Genomic DNA, 12,293 nt, shown 5'->3' on the forward strand with positions numbered 1-12,293 from the left:
AACTGACAACTAAAACAAACACAATCATATCCACGATGTTCACAGTACCCTTTATCTCTAATACCTTTCTTAAAACATCACTAACTTCTCAGAAACTGCATATAAACAAATCAATCCATGTTGTGTTTCATTGATGCTGACCAAGTTTGGAAGCAACCCCTTGCAAATATTTCACCTCAATTATTTTACGAGCTTTGCATTGCATGCATGCACGCGTCACTCTTTTTCTTTTTCTTAACAACAAGACAATACCCTAAAACAAGTGTTTCCAGGTTTCTCTGTTCCAGGTCTAGTCTCTAGGTTTAGCTACCAATTATTACAATTTCATTCTATTTTTAGCACTAATTTATGCATTACACCCACTTTTGTTTATCTTGCTTTCAATTAAACAACACAGAATGGTGATTCTATTTTTGGGACGCATTATAATGCGTTGATTGCACCAATCAAACCCTAAATTTTATCATTAAATTAAATGCATATCATACACTGTCTTTTTGACATATATAAATGACTTTGTCATCATTATTATTTAAATTGTTATCTATTTTAAATAAATTTATGTTGATTTTTTTTCTTTAAATGTAGTCATTTTTCTATATAATTTTTTTAAAAAAGCATGTGTTTTCTTGTTTTGAGTTTCATTTATATTTAAATTTTGAATACATTTATTAATTTCCTTCTAATTTTGAGTACTTATATTTTCAATTATTTAAGCTTGTATAAATTTAAAAAAATCTTCCTAATTATTATTTTGAAATTTGAACCTGTTAGATAAACACACAAGCTAAATAAATGACACACAGTTTTCCAAGTGCAGATTTTGGACATTGAATAATTTTGAGTTTTCTAAGTACTGAAGTTAGTTAACTTTTTCTTTTGAGAAGTCGTGGAGGTGATACTACTTTTTGAGTTATTTATAGATTGTGCGGTCTGAAAATCTTCTGGATTAAGTTCCATTATAGCATTTTGAATCATAAAAATCTTAGTTATAATGAAATTTGAAATTTAAAATTATAATCTTAACTTCTTAACTGTAGAACCAAGAACTATTTTTAGAACACTTAATAGTAGAACTACAATTTTAGATTATACAATCTAAAAATATATAAATATATTTTGAATTGAAGAATCTAAAATTTGTAATTATATAATATAAAATATATTTTAAATTACACAAACTAAAAAATATATTATATAAACAGTTCAGACTTTTTCTACAGAAACAAATAATTAGATGAAAAAGATGGAAATGTGAAGAAGTGCTGCGGAGTTAAGTCCCCTCTTATCTTTTCCGGGTGCGTCTAGGGCCAAAGCCCAATAAACAAAAGGAGCGAAACCACAAAATGAAAAGAAAAAGAAAGCCCAAGAAGTCCGGTAGTAAAAGGAACCGGGAGCAATTTTATTTGCAAACTTAAATATATTTTTGTCCCTTAACTTTTAGTAAATTTTGGAATTAGTTTATTTTAAAATTTTAGGTCAATTTAGTCATTTACTTTTTGAAATATAGAAATTTAATTCTTTTAATCCAATTTTTTTAAGTTTATTTAACATTTCAAGCACATTTCATAATAATATTTGACGACTTAACATTAAAGCGAAAATGTGTCAAACAGTATAAACAACTCAGATACAATCCTGAAATGCATACAAAACATCAACTAAACCTAATAAAATTTGATTAAAAAGACTAAATCCACGTATTTCGAAAGATGAATGACTAAATTGGTCTAAAATTTCAAAATTTAATGCACAGTCATATTTTCTTCTTGCACCCCACATTTTCTTTTTCCATCTTGCCTTTACAATCTGAGAGTCAAAAATGTCTTATGAACTGTGTAACTCAAAAGTTTTTCCTTTAAAAAAGAGACTTTTAGATAATAAAATGTTAATAATATATTAGTTGGATTAGTTTTTTCATAAACATGTTTTAGGAAGAAAAATAAAATAAACTCCTTTATAAGCTAAAATTAACTTATTAGATATAAGTTCAAAATAAAAACTTAGAATGAAACTAATTTTATAAACTAATGTTATCTTATTGAAAAATTCAATTTTTTTTTCTTTTAAAAATATTTGTAGAATAATATACTATTGAAGCCTATAAAAAATAGTGAAATAGGAATTAGACCAATTTATAAGCAATGCAGATAATGTATTAATGTTTGTATGTACATTGGTGGATGAGAATTGAGAGGTAGATAAGGATTACCAAAGGCAAGATGTTTGAGGAAGTTTAGATGATAAAGAAATAAATTTTCATATATTATAATTGACCAAAAATAGAGAATCCATGGTGAAAAAGAAGTAAAAAGAGAGCTTTTCTTCTCTTCTCCATGGCCTTCTGATTTCTGTAAACTGAATTACACTCCTCAAATTGGTTAGCTTCCAAGCTTCTATTCTTGGTACTGTGTCTATGTGGACATGATAATGTTCATCTGTTGCTCAAAGTCACAGCAGCTAGTGAGCTTGGAGAATGAAAAATGGTCCTTTCACAAGGACATTTGGTTTCAAATGCACCTTTGGAGTTACTATTTCCTTCCATGAATAAATATCACCTTTGGAGTTACGTCCCTTGCTTCTTACCTGCAATCCATGGATCGATTAACTTTGTAATACCATAGTTTCTTGATAATGATTGCAAGAACTCTATGCACAAAAATGAATGAGAAAAGATTGAAGAGGGAGTGAAAAAAGCAATTGCTTCTTCATTTTGTGACAACAGTCTTTTAGATATTTCTGCCACATACCTCTCTGAAACCATGATCTTCTGACACTACGCCGGATGTGACGCTCATGTCTTTCTAAGAGTTCATCAACTGTGTGCATTTGAGATAGCAGAGGCCCTGAAAACTCTACCTTTTCTCCTTGATCCTGGTAACTCTGTTAAGAGGAAATAAATAAGAAGCATGTCCAGTGAAGAGCACATAAATTGCACATTAGGGAATTAGCAAACTAAGTAAACTTACCAGGTTACTTCTCTTGGATAGTGAGTCTTGCCTGTTATAAAGCGCCATGGAAAGTTCTTGTGAATGGTACTCCTCAGTATCAAATGAATCTGGACGATCAAACTTACTCCATTGATTTTTCATGGAAAGCTTAGAAATTTCAAGTAGGTCGTGGCCCCTAGAGTTGGTGCATGTCCCGAAAAATTCATTATTTTCGTAGTTTCTGGATTCAGAATTATTCCTTGAATTTAGTATAGAAGTTTCCAATGAATTAAAGATATAGCCTCTAGAAATAGACCGACTGTGAGTTCTAATAGAAGTGTCATCTCTACGCCTTTTTGCCCATGCAAAGCCACTTGATTTTGAAACTTGCAATGGCCCAGGAAAGGGAATATCTACTTTAGATGCATTCTTCACATGGGAATCATCCTCTGGTTTACCACTACACTGCTTTGGTGCCTCCTCAACTGTATTAGTGTTCTCTTCTTTAAGGGTGTGGATACATCTATCATCAATCTTTAGGGAAGTTTGAGTTTGAGTTGTCAAATCCTGTAGGAGGAGAATAAGATTCTAGGTGAGATGAAAATCCATTTTTGGTGATTAGGTCACTGTTTGGAAATCAGTGCATAAGAAACACAATGATGGAAGAACAAAAAAAGCAAGCTAGACCTCTGCTGGGGCTAATTTACTCAGTGCTAGTGGCTTTCTTGATGGTTTTCTTGATTCTGGTACACCAGCTCGCCCACCAATTTTTTTCCTGGAAGTTCATCGACGTATAATCTCATGAAAAGGCAACAAATGATGATTGATAAAATGAAAATTTCAAGATTAAATTTTGTTTATGATGTTCAATACTATTGAAAGCTTCATATCCTCTTTTCAGTAAAACTAAACCTTTCTAGTAAAACTCCATAAAATAGTCAGAAAAAAGATGATTGATTTTTACCTTCTTGACTCCTCTTCATGTTTCGCATCAATCTCCTTGCTAGGTGGGTATATTGGTAAGGTTGATGGGTCGCATGCATAAGGTTTTGTTTTGAAATACTGAAAAGTGGTAAAATTATTATTAGAAGGCTAGAAGAGTCCAAAACCATACATCAATGCTGCACATGGTCATAAAATTTGCAGATGGATGACGAACAAATCTGAATATAGGCTAGGACTAATATCACAAAAATGACAGAAAGATTATATGCACAAAAAGATATTATCAAAATCAAAATGTACAAACGCAATCAGGAGACTATGCTCTGTTATAGAGATTAATCACCGAAAAAGAACACTTCAGTAAATCCACTTTAACTCAACTTTATAGAATTAACTCTAAATCCACTTTAGATGGTTGAGTTAGACCTAAATCCATTTTCTAACTATTTTCAACATATAAAAAACCAACATTGCCATGCTGACTTACCTCTAATGAGAGAGCGGAGGAGGCAGTCCCACGTTTGCTTGGTTCGACAGAAAGAAGAGTTTGTAGAAGATTTACACTGGAGATGTGAAAATCTTTAAATGTCTCTCGGAGGCAACTATCGTATGGTTGCTGTGGCTTGAACAATGTTGCATGAGGAAGTCTGGTTTTTTTCCAGTATTCTTCGGGTGGGGAGCCACAGAGCTTGAAAATTTTGTGCAATTGTTCAACCTAATGTATAGCAAAGTTGAATTCAGTATAGATTGAAGAGAACAGTAAAGAACAAAATATTATATTTGTCACTTCCAGTTGATTCGTTTATTATCAATTAGCCGGTTAACAAGCAATCTATGAAGTTCAGTTCCACTCTCCACTGTATCAAGATCATATATAATTAAACACACAACAAGAGCACCCATGTCAAACAAACCAACAGTTTTTGACTGTCACAAAACGTCATGCAATAGGAAGGGGACTATAATTTGTATTCTGAATAATTATTGTCAACAACTACATAGGATTTAATAAAATTAGTATGTAACCGAAACAATGAATGAAACTCAAATTGTCACCAACGAGCATCATTAGAGGGTAATCATCTGAACACAAAATATCAAACAGGGAAGGAAAAAAGTCCATACATTTTGAAAAGTTTACTTTACTACCTCGGTTCTCCCCTGAAGTATGGGCTTCCCAATTAGTAATTCTGCAAATACACAGCCAACACTCCAAATATCCACGGATGGACCATAATCTGTTGAACCGAGCAAAAGTTCTGGAGGACGGTACCATAACGTGACTACACGACTAGTGAGGGGCTGCTTGTTCCCAGAATTGGAAAAATTTGCCAGTCCAAAATCTGCCACCTTCAATATCCCTTCATTATTCACTAAAAGATTTGATCCTTTGATGTCCCGGTGCATCACACCCCGTGAGTGACAGTGCTCAAGACCAGATAACAATTGTTTCATGTAGCATTTGATCTGCACAACAAAATTGTTTCATCCTTTTAGCTAAGCATCACAACATTCAATTGGCACCTTTTTTTGTCTCAGTTCACAAATCACTCAACACTTATCTCACGGTGTCTGAGAAACAAAACAACAAACATGCAACATTCATACCTGTGATTCACTAAACTTGATTTCCGGTCTAGACAAGAGCCCCGTGATGTCGTGCTCCATGTACTCAAACACAAGGTATATGCTACAAGACAATCTAGAAGTAATCAAGCCCTCCAGTTTAATGATGTTTGGATGATCAAGCCTCCTAAGAATCATTATTTCTCGTGCCATAAACCTCACACTCTCCGGCTCAAAATTGTCAAATCTCACCTTCTTCAAAGCTACTATCTTTCCGGTCTCAATCTCCTTTGCTCGGAAAACACTACTATATGTTCCCTGCCCAATCTATTCATCCAGTTTGCAAACATATAAAAGCCAACTTATCAAAACCAATAATAAACATTAGTATATAAAGCAGTACGTTATATACAACTCAAGAGAAACCAATTATTCAATAGCGACAATTTCAATTACATCGTCAAGTTTTTAAGATTTCTGCAACCATAGTTGTGACTGCATTTACGATGTTTTATAACATCAAATATTGTGATAAGTAAATTGAGATGCAATTACAATTGTGTTCGTCTACAAATTTTCTGCAAAACCATTGTGATAAAATTGCTGACCGCAACTACAATTTTTAAATCTTATCTATACCATTCCAAAAAGTTTGAGAAATCTCATCCATGACTCTCATTTTGAAATGCTTCCTAGTTAGTTAAATCACAAAATGAACACCCCGAGATAAACCATTGATAATTTGACATGATGAAATGGTGGCTGGTATTTATACGAACCTTTTCAAGTTTCTCAAATGCGTCAGCTCGAAGAGGGACCCAACCGTGAATGGCCTCACTTGCCACGGCGCTGAGCCACGCCGGCCAACCTGCCGCCGCCTGCTCTCCCTCCACGTACTTGCTCAGGTTACCCAACCTGAAGCTTAGAGACTCACTTCCACCATTGGAACTCGCTCTCCCTGACTCGCCCAACTCGCTCCTACCAGACTCGGTCTTCTTCTTCCTGTTCTTATCCGACTCAACCGAGTGCTCAATCGCAGGCGTGACAGAAACAGCCTGCTTCGCCACCACACACCCCATTACGTTACGCCTCACCGCACCATATCACTCCCAACACCTTCACCTTCCGACCCACCACGCAACCGGTTAACTTCGTCCTGTTCCTCGGATGAAGTTAGCTCCTTTGGGAACCACGGAGAACGAGAGTGAGCATCAGCAACTGTTCAACACCGCAAGGGCAAATGGGTCTGACCTTTTAAACTCACACGACATGAACTCAGACACAGGCACGGACATAAAACTTTGTTTCACTCGCTTTCTCACTTTTTTTTTTTCGTTTCTCCGGTAATTGCGGAAAGAGAGGGTGGATGTTGGGATCTTAATGAGGCTCACTGAAACACAGCGCCGAAATCAACGGAAGGATGAAAGTCTTTTGTGAGTATCTGCCTTTTTGCATGACAACGAACGAACGAACGAACGAAAATGCGAAATACTGGTTTTGTTGTATTTGTAACTACTCAGTACTACTGGTTTGCAAATTTGTATTATAATAGGTTTGTTTTGCCTGTGAGCGTGATGTTGTGTGAAAGGTAAACTACTTGAAAGTAGAGAAATTTTGCATGGGCTTGATTAGAAGAGCGCGTGTGAAATGGGGAGGTTATAGCATATGACAGATATATAAATTAATAAATTCCGTTTTCATTTGGCTTTTGTCGTCATCATGTCAAATTGCTAATCACCAATTATTATCAATCACAATTAATTTGCTTCCACACTGATAAATGGTATTGGGCTGTCGTTGTTGTGTTCATTAATGCGTCTTCCTTGCTTAAATTTCCACTTTCTTTGAATTCAAGATTTGAAGATTATTTTCTGTTCATACTTCATGCACCACTTGACGTGGGAACAGGGTAATAAAAGGGTGATTTTTCGTACTAATCACTTCTTGAAAATAATAAATCATTGTCCCTGAAAAGTTGATAATGGAAGGAAATGTTAGTCTGCATAAAATTCGCTTACTCGAACTGTGTCTGCATAAAACGCTGACATTTTGATGTTTACTTCCGTCAGTTACTGACTTAAAGTCCACGCATTTTGTGTTTGATTTTGATAGGTTGAAATAATAATGGGGCAGGCACTCTCTGAGCACAAAATTTTCTTCGTGGTTTGACACCGGATCATGAAAACAGAACAGTGTCTATCTATCTTGCTTCTATCCTTGGTGTATATATTGACCACAGTTCTCACTTTCTTAAAGATAACGCTTTGGAATGTTTGATATTTTTGAGTGGGTAGAAAGCGTGCTGCTTAGGATATAGCCTCACTACGGAATTCAGAGTCTTGGGACCATTTCTGTAGATTCCAGAAAATCTTCCCAAATTATCCCATTTCAATTTGATGTAGACCAAAAGTATTCAAACGGTCTAGGCTCCTACACATGCTAAATTAGCTTTTACCTCCTATAATTTACTATGTTTCAATAGTTCCTCCTATGTGCACAAGAAAAGGTAAAACCAGACCTTTTTTCCAATTGATAATACAGAAAAAATTAAAAGTGGGGTTTTAATAAATTATTCCTGGTGCTAATGCGTTTAGGAATTCAGTACAATGATTAGGCATGGTGTAAGCATAGCTGACTTGAGTGAAAGAAGGATAGCATGATGATTTGATCACCAAAACCTTGTCTGCATTATTAATGTGGTTACCTTATTTTCAGTATGCTGTTTTCTCAGTATCCTAATGGCGAGGGAAAAGTTTGCAGTGTGGCTCCCACTATATATCCTTTTTTTTCTTTTTTCTCTTTTCTCTTTCTAGTGATAAAAGGAAAGGGGGATCCAACCCAAGCATCCAACAGCTATTTTCACCGTTATGATTACCATTCTATGTAGTTTCCGGAATCCTAGATTTAACAGTCAGAACAGGATAAAGTAAAATATAAGTGAGTAACTTTCCTGATTCTGCAAGTCTTGTTTGTTATTCACCTAAATAATGGTTTGTGCTGTTATGCAAATTGAAGCTTTTTCATAATTTTGTCTATTTAGCCACAGGGAAACATCATACTAGGAAGTCATAATTTAAGGAAATAAGGCTCATAGTTGCTGGATTGAGTCACCAGTAACTGAGATTAATAGTTCTGGGTCAAGATTCAGAATTAGAAACATGAGGTAATAAAAGCTTTTGAATTTTATTATAATGACTGGAGTTTAAATATCAGCATCTTACATTCATTCCTGTATGGAGTTTTCACAAATTAAACCACAAAAGTAGGAAAAAAGATTTTAAAACATGGAAATAAACAAGTATCAAAGTAAATTTTATAATTAAAAAAAAAAAATCAGGCTTCCTTTTACCAGTTCTACATGTGGTGTCTTTGACATCACTGGTTCACACTGATAATAGTAACTCTTTTTAAAACTTTAAAAGTCGCTTCTCCAACCCCTCCCCCTGAAAAAGAAATGGCTCTGATGATATACATAAAAAAAGGAAAGATGGCTCTGAGAAAAGCCATAATTGCTGCCTCGTGCCTCCCGTGATCTAATCAAGATATCCCTCAAAGCATGAGGAGCACTCAGAAGCAATGATAGAAATAAACAATACCAAAGTGATAACTAATAAATACATCTATAGATGAAACTATGAAAGAAACCCTTACATTAATCAATGTAAATAAATGCAGACAAAGCATTATTCAAATTCACAATTTAAAAGAAAAGAGGATAAGTGGTTAATCACAGAGCTAAAACAGGAAAAAGATCGTCTTTTAGATTTACAACCTTGCACCCATCTTTCCCTGAAAGTTTCAACCCAGTTATAAGAAAAAAATATGAAGATGTACTGCATGTATTTACTGCAGGGTAAACACAAAGCTGAAAAAGTCCCCAGATTTTTAATGTGCCACAGTTGATCAGAGAAAATAATCTTTTCATTGAATGCATTTATTAACCACTCCAGACATTTTGACAAAGTTGGCTTGAGAATAATGACAAACAGTTTAGTGGCATAAGTGGACTTCTTTAATCTTCAATATAGGGTGATCCAAATTGCAACTTGAGGAAGTTGACAAGAAACAGAAAGCCAATGCATGTGCACCTAAACAAGATTAAACTGATAAGCTTAATTTCCAAACAAGGAAACAACTCAAAGAAGTGAGTAAATGTACACCAAAAGAAACAAAGTGAGTAAATGTGATGTTGAACAAAGCATGTGAGTGGAGCTGTTGTGATTAATTTTTGAATTCATTTTTTATACATGGTGGAGGAAGCATCACCCTCTCTTCCACTTGAAAAGATGTCAATGAAACTGAAAACCAACAACAGTGATTAAAAGGAATAAAGAGTAATAAAATGAAGAAGAAAAAGAGGTGGGTGTGGTAGGTTAAAGGTTGGTCACAAGTGGGGATCCATGTCAGGATTTGGTTTATAACTGTGGTTTAGTTGGTGCAAATATTGACTAGAGAACCTACATACGCTTAATGAAACCACAAACACTGAACGACAAGGGAACCATAACACACAAACATTTCCTTCGTTAGTTACTTTATTCTTTTCTTACTCACATTCTGGCCCTGCAACATGTTCATGTTTTTCTCCCTAATCAGTACTCAGGCACAACTTAACTACATCACAAAAGGAGAGGCCAATTCTTCAAATACTTGGTCATAAAATTCGGGTTTTCTTATCTAAAAATCTTGCATTTTCCACTTTTCTTAATGCTTTATGATCTGAAATCTGAAAAAAAAAGGAGAAACAAGTTAGCATTTACGTGATCATTACGTATCTCTGTTGCAATGATAGTAATTAGAGTTTTAAGATCTTTCAGGAAATTCATTATGTATATAGTAGGAGAGTGTTAAAAATTATAGCTTTAAATATTATTTTAGTTCAGTTTGTTGAATTTGGTCTCTTTTATTTTTTGTTTGTTTGATTTGATATCTGATTTATTAAATTAGGTTTAATTTTATCTTTTTATGTTGACGCTGTTTAAATTGATAACAGTAGAATGTACAAATTGATATTTTTCACATGACATAACATTATTTACATTATGAATGCATGTGTTTTGTTCAAATAAGTTATAATGTGAAGAGTGTCATATCATGTGAACAGTACAATCCTACATACTTTGTGGTTATCAAATTAAATACGTGAACATGAAGACAAAATTGAACGAAAAAAAAGGACTAATTTAAACGACATGAACCAAGATTATAAATATAGATGTTATAAGACTTGTATATTGTGTCAAAACTAAAAAATATTTTAAAAAATTATATCACGTAATGAGATTTATATAATAGAATCTATATAAAATAAAATTATGAAGTAAAACGATATTAGGATACATAAAAAATGAAATAGAAACTTATGTTGTGAAAAATGGAAATGATATCATTAGATTTTGTAGTACAATATGAAATAGCAACTAATAATGTATTTAATTATAATCATATTTGAAGCATATCATAAGTTTAATCCACTGAAGATCAGATCATTTCAGAAAAAAAAAAGTTTTTTTTTCAGTAAAACTAATGCAATTTAAGCACATGATTCTTACTTAAATGTACTATTAATAAATAATATTTGGGGTATTTTGCCGAAAGAGAGTTCAGCAGATAAATGTTATGGTGTGAAGTGGTATATAAATATTAGTATCTGTCTCTGAACATTTCTAATTGTTTGTCCAAAGACTGAGTATAAGAAGACCAACTTAATTTGGTAGTAATATTAATTCCATTTGTTAAGTACTACCAACTTAGTTATGGAAACATTTATTTATAAGGAAAAGCAGAAAAACGTCAACGTTTAGTAAGATTATTTATGACTATGGTGGTGGGGTTTACAAAGTTTCTATAAGGTTTTAAGTCAACTTGTGGCCATTATTTTACATTAAAAATATATACCTTTATTAGTTTTGTAGGGTTAGTTTCCAACTTATAACTTTTATATAAAGTAATTGCTTAAAAGGTTATACTAAGGTGATTATTAATTAGTTTATTATAATTATGAGTAAATGTTAAATTCTTTTCTCAAAATTAAAGAATAGAATGATTTTAAATTTTTATGAATTAGAGTTTTTTATTTATATAACTTTAAAGATGTAGTTTAAATATATCTTGATGAAAAAGAAAAAGAGAGAACGTGGTTCCAATTGAAGAAAACCAAAAATTACCATAACCATATATAGTGTATGATCTAAGTTTTCTTATTTTATTTTTCCAAAAAGGTCAAATATCTAATGTATGCACGTTTAAAGATAATTAGTTAAACACTTTGAAATTGGAAACATATCCTCTTCAAATAAATTTAAGGAGAATATATTTTGATAATTTATTCTTGATCAACATTTAGAGTTCAAATTGAGATAAATTAAGTATAGAAATTTATGTAAAATATTCTAATTAAGATAAGATAACTTTTATATAATTATCCGTCTCAATTAATGATTTTTCTATTTTTCTTATTTTGCAATTAATTTTTATTATTGACAATCTCGATCTAAAAGAGATTATGATGCTCAAATCAGATGACAAGGAGATATAAGGTTAATTTAGTGATAAAGTTAGAAGTGAGTCTTAGAAGAGATTATGGATTCAACTATCTTCACTAACATTTAAGAGTTATAATGTTGGTTTAATAAATTTGAAAAGAAGGGTAAGAGAGGTTGTGAGTTCAATTTTCTTCACTAACAAACCTTATAATTAGAACCTTATAATTAGAGGGAAATCAAAGTGTTTTATTTTATCATGTTATCGAGTTAAATTATTCAGCATATTTAAACAATTTTAATCGAAAAGAAAAGAAGAGATGGAAAGAATAAATAAAGGTGTGGGTGAAGGTGGAAAAACGGAGATGAA

At 32.9% G+C, this 12,293-nt stretch overlaps 1 protein-coding gene across 1 annotated transcript; it reads right to left on the reverse strand.

Moving 5' to 3' along the window:
* Positions 1-2,539: 2,539 nt before the first annotated feature.
* Positions 2,540-7,072, reverse strand: LOC114179417 (protein IMPAIRED IN BABA-INDUCED STERILITY 1-like). Its single transcript, XM_028065757.1, has 9 exons — positions 6,221-7,072; positions 5,484-5,768; positions 5,025-5,342; positions 4,363-4,590; positions 3,895-3,992; positions 3,618-3,705; positions 2,970-3,497; positions 2,751-2,883; positions 2,540-2,586 (listed from the first exon to the last, which is right to left on the reverse strand). Exons 1-9 carry the CDS (start codon positions 6,518-6,520, stop codon positions 2,567-2,569), a joined length of 1,998 nt encoding a protein of 665 aa, XP_027921558.1. The 5' UTR covers positions 6,521-7,072; the 3' UTR covers positions 2,540-2,566.
* Positions 7,073-12,293: the final 5,221 nt, after the last annotated feature.

This window comes from Vigna unguiculata, chromosome 3 (assembly GCF_004118075.2).
Source record: "Vigna unguiculata cultivar IT97K-499-35 chromosome 3, ASM411807v1, whole genome shotgun sequence".
NCBI lineage: Eukaryota > Viridiplantae > Streptophyta > Magnoliopsida > Fabales > Fabaceae > Vigna > Vigna unguiculata.